General features: G+C 43.4%; 1 protein-coding gene across 4 annotated transcripts; it reads right to left on the bottom strand.

Annotated features, from left to right (window-relative positions):
• Positions 1–1,041: 1,041 nt before the first annotated feature.
• Positions 1,042–19,419, bottom strand: FKBP9 (FKBP prolyl isomerase 9). Of its 4 annotated transcripts, none has more exons than XR_012580235.1 (11): positions 18,805–19,419; positions 15,033–15,178; positions 14,513–14,702; positions 13,698–13,843; positions 11,904–12,093; positions 9,686–9,831; positions 8,319–8,505; positions 5,955–6,100; positions 4,165–4,328; positions 3,186–3,359; positions 2,684–2,823 (listed from the first exon to the last, which is right to left on the bottom strand). XR_012580235.1 is itself a non-coding variant. In XM_005485859.4 (10 exons), the coding sequence occupies exons 1-10, from the start codon at positions 19,059–19,061 to the stop codon at positions 2,641–2,643; spliced, it is 1,755 nt and encodes a 584-aa protein (XP_005485916.2). In that variant the 5' UTR covers positions 19,062–19,406; the 3' UTR covers positions 1,042–2,640. The 4 variants fall into 4 exon arrangements, 2 of the variants coding, with proteins under 2 accessions (XP_005485916.2, XP_074396397.1); XR_012580236.1 differs by having other exon boundaries at positions 3,186–3,286; positions 18,805–19,414; XM_005485859.4 differs by lacking the exon at positions 3,186–3,359 and having other exon boundaries at positions 1,042–2,823; positions 18,805–19,406.
• Between the last annotated feature and the right edge of the window lie 1,219 nt (positions 19,420–20,638).

Here is a 20,638-nt window from a genome sequence, read left to right as displayed (position 1 = left end):
ACCCAAGCTTTCCTCCAAGGGAGAAGCCAATAGCTGCCAAAAGAAAGGAAAAGAACTGGGTCTATGTTAGTGATCAGAAATTCTGGATTTTAAGCAGTTTAGCCTAAAACAGCCAGGCAGACCTGGCCTCTGTTGGCATTGTCAGGGCAATGCCCCATATAAACACCATTATTTTATAGCAAGTTTTTCCTTGTAGCGTCTGATTTCTCCCAAAGCTGCATTCTTATCTCTAAAATGGCAACCTGCAGGCTTGGAGGGATGAGGTGAGGAGGCAACAAAGACTTCCTCTTGAAGGAAAAGCATCTTTAGCTGGATCATGAGCCATGTTTGTTTGCCCAAGGAGCAATGGCATGAGAATTTCAGATGTACTTACCCTAGCCAGAGGCACTGGTAAAGTCATCCCTGCTATCCCATCAGTGACAAGCACTTCCAAAAAAACCAGCACAGCAATTTTTGGGATCACCAACTGACAGCAGTTCAGTGCTGCTCCTTCTCCTGCATCTGCCCTGGAAGACAACTCTGTTATCCTGGTTTACCAGGAACTCTTCAGCCCATCTCCTGGGATCCATCTGGAATGTTCCTCCATGCAGAAAAATGAGGTTCATTCACTAAGGTTTTCTCAGACAAAACAATTCAGGACACCACAGAATGATTTGGGTTGGAAGGGACCTTAAAGACCAGAGAATTCCATCCCCCCAAAAGGAGGGGGGATATCCACAAGACAGACTTGGTTTTTTCAGGGCACATACGAGAACAGAGTAAGGAGCTGCTCCCACATTGAATTCTGCTTCTGGCAGTACTCCAATCACAACTTGCTTCCCACTCCTTCTCTCAGCTTTGTCAGCACACAGAAGGGATTGCATCTGAACCACAGCAAAAAGTGAGCAACCTGCTTCCAAGTAAAGCAAAAGGGAAAAACAGTCTGCTGAGAGAGCTGCTTCCACAAGATGGTAAGGAGCCATTCTGGACCCACACTTGGGAATGGAATTGCCTGTCCCTGATAGCCACAACTTCTACATCTGGTATAAAATCATCCAGTAATCATAGTTTAAAATATTTTTATGAACATCAATAGCAGCATTGAACATATTCAGGGTAAGCCTATTGTGTACAAGAGAAGAGAGCTGCAGGAAGAGCATCTGCTTCAACTCATGGTCCCAACCCACCAAAACTCCAGCAAAAGAAAAGAAATTTGAATAGTTGATCAATATTTTATTTAACAAAAAGATCAGTTATCCAACATTTAATGGTATCAAACTCAAAAAAATATTTCACTGCCCTTTTTGTAAGAACTGCATTAAAAACCAATACAAAATGTTCTCATCTGAAATACCAATTTTTAGAAAGAGCATCTCAGGGAGCTTACATCCCACATGTACAGATCAAGGAAAGCAAGAAACTAGACACAAAGCTTATAATGAAAACACAACTCCCTGCCCACTCCTCCTTGTCAGTGTCTCACTCTGTGTGTTTGTGCTCCTGGCATGCTGTGTATGGAGGGGGATCCCAGGGCCTCCCAGAAAATGGGTCTGTTTGGTGTATTCAGTAGGGAGCAGCTCTGCTGCGTTTGTCGAGCTAACGGGGGCGACTGCCTCGAGTCACAGTGCCTGAGCAGCACTCCCAGGGCTGACTTTGTGCTGAGGGCTGGGCCACAACGTTAGCACACACAAACAGATGGGGCTGCTTCTTGGTTCTATCACTGTCTGTCTGTTTGTTTGCCACTGCAGACTGCTCTGCTGCTTAAACTGTAAGTACTTACTCCTTAATCTATCAATTCCCAAAACAGGAGACAGAAGCCCAACACAGAATCAACTGTGTCCAGTATTTATGACAGCATTGGGACCCTGTATGTTAATATTTAATGTCTAACAAAACTATAAATGAGGCTGCAACTAGAAAGGGTTTGGAATGACTGATGGGAACACTGGCCAGCAAGAGTCAAGGTTACTAATTCAGCACAGTACAGATGGTAGGAAGCTTTTATTAAGTGAGGTAAAAACCCATACACAGTGTCAATTCTAGGTCTGTTTAATTTAAATCACAGCTTATGTAAATTTTGCAATAGCACAGCCATGTTTCTGCAATTTGCAAATCTGAATTTCTGCTGGCAAAAATCCATGTGAGTTTGTTCATTTACTGGGAAGAGTGCTCATGCCTTCTGAAAGGAACTGGGATCAACAGCTGACAACTTTTACAGGTTATTGTTACGGGGAATATTTTGGTTCATTTTCCTACACAAATATTTCTGATACAGAAGCTTTTTTAAAATTCTTTTAAAAGCACTTGCTAGGTTTTCTCTCTACCATCCACCCAACTGACAGTGAATTGTTCAATGAGAACTTTGGATCTTTAGCATAAAAGCAGACCCCACACACACATGTGGTTCACGGCACCACATACAGCAGGACACTCCTTACCTGTCTATACACCCCGCCTTGAGGCACTTAACACTTTTTTCAGATATACCTAACCATTCCAACTGAAAATCTGCTCCTGTTTTAACAGCCTACCCACACCCAGGCAGAGGCAGACACAGGCTATCCGAGGGCTCTCCTTCCAGAACCATGCTTGCCAAAACTCCTTCTGGTACACATGTTTGAACAGCAGGTCAGCTCAGGATTCTTGGTTTTCTCCTTTTCTTTACAGTTCATCGTGCTCCTCTCTGGCCTCCTGATCTTTCAACTTGAATTCTTCAGCAGTAACTTTACCATTTCCATCCCGGTCTTGATTGGTGAACATATTTTTAACAATCTTCTCAAAATCAAAGCCAGGAGCTAATTTTCCCTTGCCAGTATCAACTTGAGTTTGGATGTACTCTGAAAACTAAAAGGGAGGAAAAAGAGAAGAAAACAGCTCACAGTGAAAAGGATATTTGAAAATTAAGAACATCCAGCATTTTACTACTTATTAAGTGTACACAGGACACTGTTACTACCCTATATAGTTTACCACCCAAACTGGACTAATTAGAACAGACACATGAGGTTAAATGACTCTTTGTGGAGCCCAGCAGGGATTTCCTCACTCATTCCAGTGGGTCTTGGACCCAAGACAAGAAAACTTTTTCATCATTTAGGAGGAAGATGGGTTGGACAGCTGGACATAGGAACAGCTCTATACAGATGGAGGGCAGTAATTCTGCATGGATTACAATACATGAAGCTCACTGTAAAACAAAAACCCACCTGCATCTTAGAGGGAGCAACACACAAGGATGATTGCTGATGTGGACAGCAACAGCCTCACCCCACCTCTTTCTCTAAACCAGTAAAAGCTTTTTTCTTCTCTGCAAGGACAGATGTGGAGGTAAGCATAAGAGAGAAGATGGAGGAAGGAAAACAAAGAGGTGGAAGAGAGTGCTAGGAAAAGAGAAAACAAGAATTCGATTTTACCATATTAGTTTTTAAATCCTCAAAGACATTTCATGCTGTTCCACAGGGCCACAGTCTGCCCTGTGAGCATGGCAGGCAGCACCACTCCAGGGAGTAAAGAAGGGACAAAGAAGAAAAGACAAAACAGAAGGATAAAGGTGACAAAGAAGACTTCAGAAGAGAATTAAAAAAATAGAATTTGAAAGAGCATATAGAATTTTATCTTATCAAGGGTGCTGTGGCAAAAGCAAGTGGCTCTCAACTGGGGCACACAATGACATCCTCACAATGCAGATTTTAAAAGCAAGCAAGCAAGGGGAAGAACTTTGCACAGCACACAATTCACATGTGTAAGGAGTGGCCACTGGCACTGCCAGGCTCCAGAAGAGCTTATAGTTCCTGGATGCACTGCTGCAGGCTCAGCTTTGGCTCAAGAATTCACCACAAACTGCCAATTAACACCGAGACAGACACCAAGAAGGCTGATACAGCAAAGGAATGTTGGATACCAACTCTGCCTCTTACACTTATGCCCTAAGGATTTGTTGCTGACCAAGGAAACCACAACAGAAAATGATCTTATGCAGTTTGGCCATTCTTACTGTCCTTTTTTCTTTAACTCAAAAGCTGAATAGCCTTGTTTTACCTGATACCTTGCCTTCCTGTTCCCTTGATGACAAACACTATTCCAGAAGAAGAAGAGAAGAAAACAAGGAAAGACTCCACCCTTCAACATTGGCATTGATAGTGGTCGAAGAGAACCACTCCAGGTGTTTACATCATCTCAGCTTACCTCTTCCAAAAGAACCTCTCCATCATGATTCTGGTCTATTTCTTCAAAAAGGTTGGGAGAGACTTCCCCATTCCATACAAACATGTATCCTTCAGGCAAGCCAGACACCAATTCCAGCAGTTCGATGTCAAAAACCAACACAGCACTACCAGGCACTTCTCCTTCTGTCACAACAAATGGCAAAGAGGGGTATTTATCCTCATTTACATTGAAGGGGATATTTCCTTTTAATCCACAATTAAATTTACCTTCCTGCTCCAAAAGACACTTCTCTAGTGTGATCCCCAGCCCATCAAATCTTCCTGATCACTTCACCAAGGTTGATCATAAAAGGAACTTTTCAAAATAAAACTTGAAGCACTGGAACAGACTGCCCACAGAAGTGTGGATGCCCCATTCCTAGGAATGTTCAACACGTTTGGATGGCATCCTGACCAACCTGTTCTAGTGGAAGGTGTCTGCCCATGGCAGGGGGCTTGGAGCTAGCTGTTCTTTAAGGCCCCTTGCAATCCAAACCACTCCATAAGTGATGATTCAAACTGCATTTTTTTTTTTTACTTTCAAAAACTAAACTTGTGGGAATAATCCATTTTCCTTTATCTTGCCAATACACTGTGTACCAGCGTACTGCTGTGAGACTCAACAGCCTGGAATATTACCTCAGGGAAGCCATGGAAGGAGTTTATTTTAGTGTAGAAAAAGAAAACTCACCTCTTGCAAGAGACAGAAATTGCAAACAAGCAATTTCTTCAGATAGCTGGGCATATACCAACACAGTAACAAATCATACAATGTTTCAGAATGTGTTATCAAATGTACCCTGAACAATGGCAAATACTTATGACAGGTATCTTACACAGCAGACTTTTCATGTTATGAGGAAATTTTCAATTTATTATGTATAGCTATGCAATAACATATAATGTATAATAGATAAAATCTTGTATAAAACATTGTATATATAGTAAACTCTTAATGTTTCACAGAGGACAGGTACAAGGGGAAATGCATTCTTATCTCTTAATGCAAATTAATTCTCCATTAAGCTCTGCACGTGATGCCTGATAGCCTTTATAAACTACAAACTGTTCTGGAGCTATTCAAAGAACCCAGCAACTTATGCAACTGTTTCCATACACATCAGAATTTGGTGATCTTGGTGATCTCATGATAGACTCCTTTCCCTCAAACCTTTTAACAAGCAAGACCAGAAACAACGTATCTGGACATAAAAGTTCTTGTCACTCTATATCATTATTTTTATTACTGCTGTCCACATCATTAAAAATTTGTAAGACTTAAAGCCCTAAAGCTGCCTCAAAATGTATTTGTGTTGGAGTTTTAACTGCACCAATACACTGTTTCACATCTTACACCCAGTTTATGTATCTTCTGAATTTCCTAACATATTAGGGCTGACCAGTCCCCTAGGGCTCTGTCTCCTCAATAACATGCTGCATGTCCACACACAAGCACCCAACTCCCTGCCATGGAAAACAGTGTTTGCATCCCTCTGCAACACCAGACTGCCTGGAGCTTTCTGTTCTGACAAAGCAACATCACTGGGGACACGTGCTGCCTTTTGTACTCCGATGGTCTCTCTGTTGGCCACAGCAACAGCGTGGTTTGAAATGCAACACAGGCAGCATGCCCACAGGGAAACAGGGAGGAGGGGAATGTCTAAAATAAGGACATGAAAAACCTCTAAAACATCCCCATTCAAGCAGCCAATAAAGCACGCATGCCTGTGTTTCAGTCACTCTAGAGAGGCTAAGTGGGTGTGCACTCACCAACTCCATGCTCTCCATAGCCGAGGTGAGGCGGGATAACAACTGTCCGTCGTTCCCCGACACACATGTCCTGAAGGCCCATGTCCATCCCCAACACCACCTGACCAGATCCCAGAACTATGTTGTAGGTCTTGCCAAGGCTGTGTCTGGAAAGTAAGGAAAAATGAAAAAAAAAAAAATCAACATAAAGTAGGAAATTTCTGTTGTTCAAAGTTACCACAGAAGGAGCAGTTTCTAGTAGTGTCCTGTCATTGCCAAAAATTAACTTAATACCCAATGCTTTATTCTACCAAAGAGTTACCTGAAGTTGTTCTCAAGTTACAGCCAGCACCAAACAGACAAGTCTCTGCTGCTGACATGTCCTCTGGCACTAAAATTATAGGCTTCTTGGATGAAATCCAATTAAAATCATTAATCATGCCAATTACAACCCCAAGGTATTTTATCTTGAAATAAGGACTTTTGCCTTTCCCATGTTTTTAACTGTTGTAATTGGACTTCTCAGCAGATGTAAGAATTCCAGACGTACATTCATCCCAGGACCACCAACTCCATAGAGGGATCTGAGTGCATTCTCATGGATCAGTCATCTCTTTAATGAAATCAGTCACTATAATGTAGTAGCTATTAACACAAATAATCACTACTACTCCTATTTAACCCTATTAAATTTTGAATTATATCCTGCTGCCCGTGGCTAATTTCTAAAATTAGAAAATATCACCAGTTAAAAGCCCAAAAGTCAAACATATATTGTGATTCTAAAGGTAGAGTATGCAGCATTAAGGCTCTTTATTCTATTGGTTGCCTTTCTTTGGTTATTTGGCTTGGCTGTGCCTCTGCAGGACATGCTTGTACAACAGAGTATTATTTGGAAAGAAAACAATTCAGTGGCTAAGAGGTCAGCCTTAAAATCAGGAGCACATGATTCACAATCTTTCATTCTCCAAAAACTGCTGTGAGTGAGACAGTCTCGACATCCCTTGGTTCCAGCTACAAAATGGAAATTGAGCACTCCTGACATATAAACTGTTTTGAATCCAAACACATCACTTGTATACATCCTTGCCTACAGCATTGCACCACGTGCTCCAAATTAGGGCAGCTTTTCAGCTCTGCAAGCTATTGTGTACACTGTGAAACCCATGAGCTACTTCCTGTGTTAATTATAACCTGGTTAAAAATAGCTTTTCCCAACTTCCCTTCCAAAAAATAAAATATTGTTTGGATGACTTGCACTATTCCGAAGATTAAGGCAAAAGAACAGGAAGCTAACAGAAATACTCTTGTAGCTGTGTGCCAGGCTCACTTCAGTGCTACACGAGACAGACTGGAGCAATCTTTGCTTCCCTCATACATCTCCTGCCAAGAGAGAGGAGGAAAAGGCACAAGATTCTCACAGTTACAATCAAGGCCTCTGATAGTTATTCCATGCTGACACTTAAAACCACACTACAACACAGGAGCAGCACTGTGTGCCACAGACATGACAAGTGACCATTTACTGTAAACTACACTCAAGGCATCTTTAACAATACCACAACAAGTAGCCCTACCAGACCTCTCTCAGGAGCACTGAATCAGTACAGAGCACAAATGCTACCCAAGAAACCGAATAAACCTGCACAGTTCATTCATGGTGAGACCTGTGTTGCCCTGGCATGACTCACCCAGACACCTGAACTGGCCCATTTAAACAGAATGCCATGCAACACGTTTCATCACTCCACACATACTGTTTACGTTCTTCTCCAACACACTCCTACATCCTTTTTGTTCTTGGTTCTCTCATTATGCTACGACAGATTGTCTTTAAATTCTCCTCCTCCTATGTACCTTTGGCAGGCAGCCATAAAGAGAAAAATACATTTGACATAAACATTTGGTTAAAAAAAATAAATCTTTATTGTCACAGACACATTTTATGAAAAATCCTTTTGGTAGGATTTTTTTTTCCTGAGAAGCTGAGAGGCCTCAGAAATGAAATTTAAACAATGATTCTCGGCTGCTGTGGAATGCACCAGGTGCATCTTTGATTGGTCTCACGTGATTGTTTTTAATTAATGGCCAATCACAGTCCAGCTGGCTCAGACTCTCTGGTCAGTCACAAGATTTTATCATTCCTTTCCTTTCAAGCCTTCTGATTAAATACTTTCTTCTATTCTTTTAGTATAGTTTTAATATAATATATATAATAAAATAATAAATCAGCTTTCTGAAACACGGAGTCAACATTCTCATCTCCTCCCTTGTCCTGGCACCCCTGAGAACACCACCACGCCTTACTCCCTGCTAGTTTGCTGTGCAGGGAATTCATTCTTGCCTTCACTGTTGCTGGGAGCATTCTCCTCACCAAATACCTACGTGGAGTCCAGCAGGGTTCCATCCAGGAGGGAAGCATTGTAGTGGTATTTCAGGTAATCCCCCTTCTTGCTGAGCACGGTGCAGTTGGAGGGTTTGTAGTGAACGGTGATGCTGACGGAATCTGAGGGGTTGTGGAAGTCCACCACGTGGATGTCAAAGACCAGCACTGCAGATCCTGGAATCTTTCCTAAACAGGAAGCACATCAGGCAAACAGAGAAAGAAATGGTACCCAAAGAGGCAGATGATGTCCAGGTACTGTACCCTGTAGGAATATGCATTCCTGCTGTGCCTGCTGCTGAGTCATTCTGCTCTTCTCATTCAGAATTAAAGGATGTGACAGATGCAAGCTGCATCCAGTGTAGGAAAGACAACCAGTGGGAAAGCGCTAAGCATGCACTCAGTTCAGTGGTGAAAGAAAAACTTTTGTTACCCTGAATTTTAAAATTATCCACAAATGAGGCAATAACCATGTATTTCCTGTGACTATCCTAAATAACTCATTTGTGTTTCATGTATCAATTCAATATTGATCATCAAAATTCTCAAGAGCTCTTGCTTCAAGGAACATCATTATATGTAAAGAGTTACAGTTCCTTAAGATACCCTAAAAGCAGGCAACTTCTTCCCCCTCTTACCAGGATTATGTGCATTACCAGGATTAACAAAACACATCCAGGCCTAGGATTGGGGTTTGTCAGTAAAGGAGTCTAATTCCAAATCTGCAGCACAGAACTTGCATTCCCAGAAGAAAGGCTTTTTTTCCTAAACCACTTATCCAAGTAACATCCCAGGAGGCACTTTTTGAAACACCAGCCACAACACTAGGATCAGCTGGAAGGGTTATCACATTCAGCCTCTCCCAGCAATCTGTTTAGGTAGCAATGAGTTTTCCCAAAGAAATGTTAATTGTACGTTACACATACATGGTTACTTCACTGTTGTTACATGCATCCACCATTTACAGAGGTGGCTTACAAGTCCACAAAAACTGTGGCTGTGGAAGGAATGGGGAAGAAAACTTTGCATGATGGACTCCCTCAGGAGAAAGAGTTTAAGACATGCAGGAAGGAAGATCTCACACTGCAGAGCTCCTGGCATCCAAGTACCAGTCTGCCTGAAACACCAATTACCCAAATGAGCTCAGGCTACCAGTTACATGTGAGATTGTTCTGTATTTTAATGTCCTACCTATTCAGCTAATCAAAATAATCCTGCAAATTCTGGATGATTTCTTGTCAGTTTGATACCCACAAAATAATGAACTAATTCATAAACCTTTCAAATTCCAGAAAAATGAAAATACACGTAGATTAACTAAGCAATAAAGGTTTAACTACAGAAGACTTGAATGCAAAGCCAAGCTCACCTCTCCCTTCTTCTCCATATCCAAGATGAGGGGGGATTATTATTCTTCTTTTTTCACCAGTGCATACCCCTAGCAAACCTTCATCCATTCCAGCAATCACATAACCTTTCCCAACATAGGTGTCATATGTACGGTTTCGGGAATAACTATGGAAAATATTTGAAATATTTGCATTTCAGCAGTGTCAGGTGTACTCAAGAAAACATGGGCTCTTGCAATAGCTCTGCAACACAATTCTTAAAGCAGTTAAGGTCAAACACACAGTCATTAACCAGCACCAGGGAGGCACAAAGGAACTATGTTCCCTGAATCCAGGCCACCAGGTTTCATCACTCAGTGACACACGGGTCACTGATTACCCAGCAGTGAGACCCTAGCTAGTGAACAGCCAGCAAATCTGCAAATTCATTTCTACTGTATCTAGAAAGAAAAATCACAATTATTCATGTCTTTTTAATGAAACAGAAAGCAGGTTTTGACAAGTAATTGAAATTAAAAAAATGGTTTACTCCTTTAAAATTTCCTCTGCCCTGACACTACTTTAATAAGCACTTATCAACTAGCTATGGTTGATAAGTGCTTCATTTTCATGAGACACCCTGCAGACTACCTCATTTTGCAACCACAGCTATGTAGTTCAACTATCAGAAGGAGCAGGTGGGATAAATAAGCTCTCCTGGGAAGCTCAACATTAAAATGAGTCATGACAACAAAACCTAAGCCAGCCACTTAACACACAGGCTGAAGGACTTGCTTCACTACCTCATGATAGAATAAAACAAGGCTACAACAAAAATGATGTTTCTTACATGGCCATGACTGTCTTCTGCCTTTCTTCAAAGCATGTTACACAAAGGCACAGCCCAAGAAGGAGAAGGCAGAAAGGCTTTAATTCATCTTTACAAGGTAGCTCTAGGAAAGAACTAAACCAGTACAAGACCAGGCCCTGATGTAATTCCGAGGTTTATTCAACTGCTCCAAGTCCAGACAGCCTTGGCTGAGCTGCCCAGGGCAGTTCTGCAGCCGAATATTTCAGAGTAAAAAGGCAAAGGAAAATATTATTAGAGCTCTCAAACCCAGCCATTTGCAGAGCTTTTGGCATGTTCCCTGTACCAGTGAAAAACTTATCCTGGCTAGCTCCAGGGTTTTCAATCCCTATTGTTAGCTGCTCTATTTCTTCATTTATGAATTCTGCAGGAGGTCAGGAAACCATGTTTTAGTGAACAGGCTCTCTAACAACTCTCAGCACTTCAGAATGATGCAGAGGCTGCTGTCTACAAAGCATTTATTACTATTTCTTGACAGCAACCCTCATAAAAATACTACAGCTATTTTCAAAAATTGATTAGTTGCTAGAGAAGATACTCATATCTCAAAAAAGAGAAATTGGTACACTGTGGATAAGCTTTGAGTTCTTAACTTATAAGCCTTCACAAACTGCAAATCAAGGTCTACAGAGATGGCTGTTGCAGTACTGCTAAACATTTTTCTCTGAGCTTATTTTGTAGAACATTTTACATTGGCTCACTCTCACCTCCTTTTAGCCAGCTGTTCTGAAAGCTGGAGTAGGATAGTAAAGCACTGTACCACTGAAAACAACCAAAGTCACAGAAATCTACAAGGGTATTATTCATATGATTCTGTACACGAGGCTCATGTTCCCACAGAGCTTTGAATTTATTGTCACAGTAATCCCCCTTCCTTTATCACAGAAAACTCCTCAGACTGAATTCTGCAAACCCATAACTCAGTTCTGAAAGACATCAGCCTTCAAAATGCAAACGGTTTCCACGTATAAGTATTATAAACCTCACTAGCCACTAGCACACTGACTCACAATTCTCAGGACATAAAATGGAATCATATTTATTTTCTCTGTCTTCAGTGGTATTACCTATTTGGCAGATTAACCCTATGGGGAAAAAAATCTTCAGGCTTGTGTGCCTAAAGCACTTGGCTTCACTGGGTGGGCCACTACCCCTAGATGGCGTCTGTGACAATGACATGGTACAAAAGAGTTCTTTTCCTTCCCATATGAAAAAGTTTTCTATGAGTCTTTTAAAAAGACTCCCCTTAAAATTTTCAAAAGTCCACTTAAAGTCCACTTAAAATTTTCATAAAAGGAAGAAAAAGCAAAGAACTGTGCTTGAGCATATTATGGACACAACAGAGCAGTCAAACTGGAAATGCAGTCTGTGGAGTTGAATGTTTTGGTTACCTGGAATCAAACAATGTGCCATCCAAAAGTGTGCCATTGTAGTGGTATCGCAGAAAGTCTCCTGTCTGGCTTCTCCGCTCACAGGATTCAGGCACAAGCTGGTTCTCAATAGCAATGCCATCCTTGGGGTTATGCAGATCCAGCAAAACCACATCAAAGACAAGGGAAGCTTGGCCAGGAATCTCCTTACCTATAATAGTGTTAGGGCAGAAAATTGTTAAGAAACAGCAGGTGTTCTAGCAGAAGCTTAAACATGTTTGTTGAAAAAAAGTAACGTACTGCCAAACATCAAGCACCTCCCCTTCCAAAATAAATTATAATCATAGATTACTTGAGTTGGAAGAGATTCACTACAATTATCAGTCCAACTCCTGGCCAAGAGTCACACCTTGGGCCTGAGAGCGTTGTCCACACATTTCTTGAATTCTATCAGGCTAGTGCTGTGACCACTTCCCTGGGGAGCCTGTTCCAGTGCCCAGCCACCCTCTGAGTGAGGAACCTCTTCCTAATATCCAATCTAAACCTCCTCTGACACAACTTCAGAGGTCCTGTTACTTGTCACCAGAGAAGAATGCCTACCCCTCCTCTTCCCCTCGTGGGGAAGCTGCAGACTGCAGTGAGGTCTCCCCTCAGTCTTCTCCACGATGAACAACCCAAGTGATCTCAGCTGCTTTTTGCACGGCTTCCCCTCAAGCACCTTCGCCCTGTGACTCTCTCCAATAGATTCATGTCTTCCTTATATTTTAGCACCCCAAACTGGAGGTGCTAAAATACAAAACCCCCAGCACTGGAGGTGAGGCTGCCCCAGTGCAGAGCAGAGCAGAGCAGGACAATCCCCTCCCCTGCCTGGCTGGTGATGCTGTCCCTGATGTCCCCCAGGACACACTTGGCCCTCCTGACTTCCAGGGCACTGCTGACTCATGTTCAGCTTGCCATAGACCAGGAGCCCCAGGTTCCTTCCCATGGCGCTGCTCTCCAGCCTCCCATTCCCCAGTCTCTCCACACAACCAGGGTTGCCCCATCCCAGGTGCAGAATCCAGTTTGTTTAATTTCATATGGCTGGTGATTGTCAGTGCTGTAATTTATCCAGGTCTGTCTGCAAATTTGCTTCTAGTCAGTGCTTTATTGGTTCAGGTTTGGTTTTTTTCACTGAATTCTCCAACTGAGTAATTTCCTTCTATTCCCACAGTGATGGCAGAGCCTCACTGAAAACAAAGGCCTTTTCAGCCTCACAGTTAATGGCAACGGAGCCACAGAAAGGGTATGAAACCTCACACATCACAAACACATCCTTAAACACCAGAGCAGAGAAAGTATATATATATATAGTATAGAAAGTATATATAAGTAAAAGTCACAACTGTAATTCAACATGGGGATGTCTATGTATAATCTGCAGGCTGCACAGTCTCACAAGACAATCTATTTTGTAGTTATCACTAGAGCATTTGTTAAAAAAACACAACAAAACCCATCTGGAATTAAAAATACATTTAACATATTTTTTCTTAATTTCTTTCTCCTTTCTGTGACAGTCTAAAAGGATTATATAGTCACCTTCTTCAAGTTTTTGGTGCCACTAGACATTAATCACAGATTGTATGCCCTGAGTGAAATAAAATTTCAGTATATAAACACTACAGCTGTATCAACAATATTAAGTTGTTAAGTAGTGTCTCGCTGAACAGGGTAATAATGCTGCCCATAAATTTAAAATACAGAAAATTTGTTTCAAAACATGCATGACTTGGGATTGAAAAAAAAAAGAGGAACAACTAAAGGAATAACTTTTACCATCTCCATCCTCTCCATACGCCAGGAAGGGCGGTATTGTGATAATGCGCTTCTCCCCTACGCACATTCCCAGGAGCCCCTGGTCCATGCCAGGAATCAGCCATCCAATCCCCACATAGGTGTCGTAAGTTCGCATCCGATTGTGGCTAAACATGAGAAAGGAGAAAAAAATCACAACCAAATGTCAGACTGGCACAGGAAAGAACAATATGAACCTTTAAATTCACATACTCTGCACAGTGTAGCTCACAACTTGCTAGTCCAAGAGTATCAGTCCCTCATTTGCCAAGGGCTGGCTGGGAAGTTTTCCAGAGTGCTTAGCTATGTCAGGAACCTCACAGAGGCTTTGGAAAGTGGCTCTCAGGCAGCTGTTACTAAAGCATCATTTTCCACTGGGTTCTAATGAAGCACAGATGCTGTACACGTAAAATCTCAGTATGAAAGTGTTAGTGGCTCACTTTCATTACAAACCCTGCTAAATTTACAAAACTTGCATCTAATCTGAACTGCTATACTGGTTATAGAGACTTTTAACTGACTTCAATAAATAGTAATATACATATAGGGAATGAAATTTAAAATTCAAAAAAGCATCTGGATTGGTAATGCGCACGAAGAAATAATGGACATTTTTATTGGTTTGAGTCAGTACTGCTATCCTATAATCCCTGAAAAAATTACTAACACACCCAATGCCAGATGTCATTTCCTGTGTTTCTGGGCAGTTAGCATTAATTGTAACACAGGTAAAAAGGGAGCAAATGAGGATGAGATACCTATTAAACTACCCAAAGACCCACAACCCAGCTGCATACCTTGAATCAAACAGGGTCCCATCCAAGAATGTCCCATTGTAATGGTACCGTACAAAGTCAGACACCTGGACTGTCCGAGGACACTTCTCAGGTTTGAAGTAGGTCTGAACCTGCACTTCATCCTCCGAGTTCCACAGATCTATCAGGAGCACGTCGAAATGGAGCACAGCATTGGGGGGGATCACACCAGCTGCAAAAGCAAAACACACACACAGTTTGCTTTCCCTTTTTACACAAGGTACCAGCGAAAAGGAACCAATCCATGCCTACCCTAAAAATGCTGCATAATGCACACCTTATCTCCTGGTGTGCTTACAACTCCTTGGCCCCTTGCCGTTGCTGCAGATATTTATGGGGCAGAAATCTGGCAAGATGAACTCTTATCACAGCTGTCCATCAGGCAAACTATCTTGAGTTAGCATTTGTTTCCTCTCTGAGAACAAAGATACTTTTGGAACTGACAAGACCTTGTGCAGCACTGCAAAGCCACAATTTTGGTTTAAAATTGTGCTGTACTTACGGACGCCCTCACTCCCGTAGGCGAGCTTGGGGGGAATCTTCACGAAGCGGCGCTCGTTCACACACATGCCCACCAGAGCTTGGTCCATGCCAGCAATGAGCTGACCCTTGCCCACAAACACATTGAACGTGGATCCCCTGTCATAGCTGAAGGGGGAAAAGCAGCAAAGAATGTTAGCGATTCATTTACACCTTGTCTCTCTCTTGCCCCACTAGAATAACTTTATCAGTCCTAAAGGATCAGCGCTCCTAAAGGAAAGGGCAAATCCACGGTGTTCCTGAGACATCAACACAGTTCTCCTTCTGTCCACTGCCCATCACCCATCTGAAACACATTCTAGCAGAGTGCAATGGGTACTACAGGCACATGAAGGCCAGAACTACATTCAGCTAATTCACACACTAACATTAAAAGCAGCACTGGAAAACTAGGGAAGAAAAGGAAAAGAGATGTGAAAGGATAACTGCTCCCACGGTAGGATCTCGGCATATTGATTTCAGTCAGCAACATCACAAAAATATTATGTAAGACCTAAAAGCTTTACAATGTGAAAATCACACTTCCAATCTCTGTGGGAGAAAGGGAGAGAGAAAAGATGCTTTTTAAGTAGTAGCTGTGAGGTTTGCCAACAGGTTTATTTTCTCCTCCACTTTCACAGCACTCAGTTAAAGCACAGTGACATGTTTCAAATGGCAGGTTTGCCAGACCAAAAATCAAGAAACAAATTATTCTCCTCTGTGATAATACATGAATATTCAAAAGGAAAAAAAAATATGCTTAAATTACTCTATTTTCTAGAGAGGAGATGGAGAACAGCAGTGTTACCACAGCAGAACACTGTATTACATGGTTCATTCGGCCACCTTAAATCTTAAATCTGCACAATGACCCCACTTTGATGTGCCTGAATTACTGTAATTGAACTTCTTGAAGCAGTATAAAAACACATGTCAAGAAGCACCTCAAAAGCTTCATGCTTATTTTTAAACTTTTACAACTTCCGTTTTCCTAAATCCCTTTTATAATTTCAAGGACTTTTTTTTTTACATTTATATATATAAAAGTCGGACCTGGGGGGAGGAAAAAAAAAGGCTTTTGCCTTTTGCATGCTAAAATTCTGGAAAGCAGCCAGTAGCTAGACATCCCTAGGGAAATGATGTCAAACTTTCCTTCCAAGACTGTACACATCACTTCCACAACATACTGAGCCTCCTAACAGTCCCACAGCCTCGCATCTCTCAAATATTTTACTGAGTGAACTCTCTGTTTGCTCCATCTTTTTTTTTTTCCTTCTGACAAACATTTCTCTTAAAGTAGACAACCCTCTATTACTGAGCATTCACTTTCAGTTGCAGTAGTATTCCCACTCCCAGTAAAGGATGGAAAATATTTAAATTAGGCCCTGACAAATTCTATTATACACACAAAACCATAATTTAGATGTTAAGACTAGTAATATAATAGGTTCTAAGAAACCCTCCGAATGGTATTTTGTAGCAATTGACAAAGCTTGGCAATACATCTGGGATGGACTCAGAACAGAAGAGCTTTCTTTTGAGTAAAATAAATGTACAATTAAGAGAACTTTGATGCAAAGCAGAGAACTGAACAAAGCAGTGATCAGACCACGCAGCTTTGCAGGACTGACTTTGCAGATTCCTTAAAACTAAGCAAAATTTGTTTCCATTAGTGGAATTGACCAAATTAATAGTAGATGACTAGGCAACTAAATTCAGACTTTTAAATGAGAATCATTTTATGCCTATTGAAATAAAAACTGCCAATGCTGAGGAAAAAAAATATAAACAACCAATGACAATAATATGGTAATTTGTGTAGCACAGTCATGATTAGTAAGACTTTGTCAACAGCCTGGTAACTTGAGGAGCAGTTTTGCTACCTGCTCCTTGGAAATACAGAAAATTAATTTTAAAACTCAAGAATATTTTCAAGAGCTGAAGAAGGAACAAAGCAAAACTGCCCTTAGGTCAACATCTAAAGTATTTTCTAGACTGATTTCATAATAGTGTTTGATTAAAATGATGCTGCTAAGCATGCTCATAAACTTTTTTTAAAAAAAGGAAGCAAACAAAAAACAGATAAGAAAATTGGCTTATTTTTATATAAATTGACTAAATCTCTTTAACTCATAGGCAAGGAACACCAAAGATTTTAGAACAAACACTCCAGAATATTTCTTGCATTAACCCACAGAAGACAAAACACTCCTATTTTTCCATGTCTGAATATGATTAAACACTGTCACCAGTCTTAAAAAGGATCATAGTGAATAACAAAATGTACACCAATATGAGTTGCCATCTAGAAAAAATCCCAAGCTGAACAAACCTAATATTTTGCACCCATTTGAAATGAAGGCAGCTACAAAAATATCCAAGTTGGACTAGACTATCACCATTACTGCTTATTTAGTAATATTTAGAGGATCCAATGAGATAAATGCTGTACAGTTCTGCCCAATCTGTTCCTGCCCCACGTAATTCAGACCGAAATGACCAGGAACTAAAACGAGAGCCAGCACCTGGGCAGCCCCTCCAGGTGCCCTGCCTCAATGCACATGCAGGAATCAGAAACACACTTTGAACACGTGGCCAGGTTTCCCATTGTCACATATTTATAAAATAAGCCACGAGGATGCTGCCTTTGTGTGTCCTCACACCCACAGCAAAGATTTATGTTCCAAGCCTATCAGTTGCCAATGGATTCACTGCCTGTGAATTTTGAAAATCTGCACTGTGCCTTTTCACGGAAACTGCACCAACACCAGCTGAAGTGCCAGCTATCACATCCCACATTTTAGTCAGAAAAGTGCTGGTTGTATGGCACTACTGGCACACTAACTACAGACAGCTCCAGAGGGAGAACTGAGCTTTGAAAGACAGTTATTTCCCTAAGGCTGTAGATTTTCCTTGGAGCACAAGGGAGATTACCAGGATTACTGTAAATACATTTTGCTTTATCTTTCTAAATAATACTTTGATCAGTGCCAATGAATGAAGTAAGAAAAAACAAATAAGCTGGCAGCAGTAGCAGCATCCTTCCCAATCTCCTGATCCCACTATTTAGGCTTCCTGATCCTAAAATAACAGCAGGAAAGCAGCCAGGCACTTCACTGTACATAGGTCACATTTATTAAAGGATAAAGTATCCAAAAAATTCTATGTAAGTACAGCCTGATAATTCCTGTATTCCCGGCAAGGATAATGACTCAGAACCAATCGTATTCGAGTAGGTTTGAGCCTGGAGAAAACATAGGAAATGTACAGAATGAATCGGGCAGGAAATCACTGCTGTGAGAGACTGTGATACCACATACACTCCTGTTTACCGGGCTAAGGGTAGCTGAATAACCTTACGGTCTTCACTCTTGGAGCAGAAAACTCCTATTCAACGCCTTGGAAAAGCAGCTGAACGAACGTGCTAGGAATCCACGAGGGCAAGCAAACTACTGGACCCAGCCACTACAGAGGTCTTGCCCCATGACCCCAGCGGTCACACCCCAGCTCTCTGCCCTTCATATTTCAAAGGCATCTTGCCATGGTGATCTGTAGGTCCCGCATGTACGACACTGCCCATCCTGCCGCTGACCTGCTTCCGACCGGTCACCTCAAAAGCGCCGACGGGGCACTGCTGGGAAAAACAGAGGAACCCGAATCGAACCTCCACCCAGCACGAAAAACCACCCTCGTGGGGGACAGCACCTCTCGCTCCCCTGCTCTCCCTCCCAACGAAGGTCGGGCTTGTGCCAGACCTGGAGTCGAAGCGGGTGCCGTCGGGGAAGGAGCCGAGGTAGTGGTAGCGCACGAAGTCCCCAGGGCGCACGGCCCGCGGGCAGCTCTCGGGCACGAAGCGCCTCTCGACGCCGAGCTCGGTGCCGTCCGCAGGGGTTTCGGCGGCGGGCACCGGCGGCGCCTGGCAGGCCGCCCAGCTCTCCAGCAGCGCCGGCAGCAGCAGCAGCAGCGAGCCGCAGCCCGGGCCCCGCCGCCGCACGGCCGCCGGCCCCGCCATGGAGCGCAGCGAGCGGGGCAGCCGCAGGGCGCGCTCGGCGGGGAGGGCAGGAAGGGAGGATGGAGGGAAGGGAGGGAATGGAGGGAAGGAAAAGAGGGAAGGCAGAAAAGCTGCCCGCCCCGGCCCGCCCGCTCCTCCTCCTCCTCCTCCCGCCGCTGCAAACTTGCAAACGTGGATGAAGCGCTCCCACCCGGGACGGGGGAGGAGCAGCCCCGGCGCCGGCTCCCCCCGCCCGCCGCGGGGCTGTGCAGTCCGGAGCGCAGCGGTGGCACCGCCGCCCCCGCCCCGCTCCTTCCCGGGCCGGAGGTGCGACGTGGCGCTGCCCCCGGCCGCCCTCCCGGCGCTCCTTCCCTTCCGAAGGTAGCACGGGAGACGGGCGGACCCCGAGAGTCGTAAACAAGGCAGACACAACCCCGCCATTTCCCGCAGATTTCTCGCAGCTCTTGGGAGCGGAGCTGCTGGACCTTGGGAGGGACCGAAAACACGGCAGCTGCAAACGGGGTTTTGTCACTCTACCCGCACAAGTACTCGTGCACGACTTCGAGTATTTGCAAGCTTAAAGTTCGATCACAAATGTTCGTTTTAGATCAAGCTCTCAAAGACATGAGGCTGTGTTGGCAAATACGTATTGATGCACACCAGTGCTGTCACAGGGATTTGCAACTCCCTGGCAGCGGACCTTTCCAAATGACACAGAGAAAAGACAGAATCACAGAACGATTTGGGTTGGAAGGGACTTCAAAGATGGTATAGTTCCAACCCCCTGAGATGCGCAGGGATGTATTTCACTAGACCAGGCTGCTCTGAGCCCCAACAAATCTGGCTTTGAACACTTTCAGGGATGAGGCATCCACAACTTCTCTGGGCAACCTGTGCCAGTGCCTCCTCACCTTCACAGTAAATAATTTCTTCCCTAATATCTAATCTAAACCTACTCACGAGAGTTTGAATCCATTCCCCCTTGTAAATAGTCCCTCTCTCAGGTTCCCTTCAGATGTTGGAAGGCTGCAATTAGGTCACCCTGAAGTCTTTTCTTTTCCAAGCTGAACAAGCCCAATTCCCTCAGTCTTTCCTTGTACAAGAGCTGCTCCATCCCTCTAATTGCCTTGGTGGCCTTCTCTGGACTCGCTCCAGCAGGTCCATGTCCTTCCTGTGCTGGGACCCCAGGGCTGATGCAGCCCTGCAGGTGGGCTCTCAGCAGAGCAGAGCAGAGAGACAGAATCCCTTCCCTTGCCCTGCTGGCCACGCTGCTCTGGATGCAGCCCAGGACACGTTTGGCTCTCTGGGGTGCAGATGCACATTGCTGGGTCGTGTCCAGCCTCTCATCCATGAGCACCCCAAAGTCCTCCCAAGGGCTGTTCTCCATCAGTTCATCCCACAGCCTGTGCTGATACCAGGGGTTGCTCTAACCCAGGTGCAGCACCTTGAACTTGGTCTTGTTAAACCTCACGAGATTCTCATAGGCCCACTTCTCCAGCCTGTCTAGGTTCCTCTGGATGGCATCCTGTCCTTTTGATGTGTCAACCACACCACGCAGCTTGGTGTCATCTGCAAATTCGCTGAGGGTGCACTTGATG

The sequence above is a fragment of the Zonotrichia albicollis genome, chromosome 1 (genome assembly GCF_047830755.1).
Source record: "Zonotrichia albicollis isolate bZonAlb1 chromosome 1, bZonAlb1.hap1, whole genome shotgun sequence".
NCBI lineage: Eukaryota > Metazoa > Chordata > Aves > Passeriformes > Passerellidae > Zonotrichia > Zonotrichia albicollis.
Note: the sequence above shows the minus strand (reverse complement) of the source record. Positions and strands in the feature narration are given on the sequence as shown.

Excerpts from the sequence above, each read along its gene's own strand:
- FKBP9 (XM_005485859.4), bottom strand. The coding sequence starts at position 19,061 with ATGGCGGGGCCGGCGGCCGTGCGGCGGCGGGGCCCGGGCTGCGGCTCG. Across the intron at positions 9,832-11,903 it reads GGCACATTGTTTGATTCCAG|TTATTCCCGAAACCGTACAT; the intron begins GTAACCAAAACA and ends TATTTTCCATAG. Across the intron at positions 8,506-9,685 it reads ATATGGAGAAGAAGGGAGAG|GAAAGATTCCAGGATCTGCA; the intron begins GTGAGCTTGGCT and ends CTTCCTGTTTAG.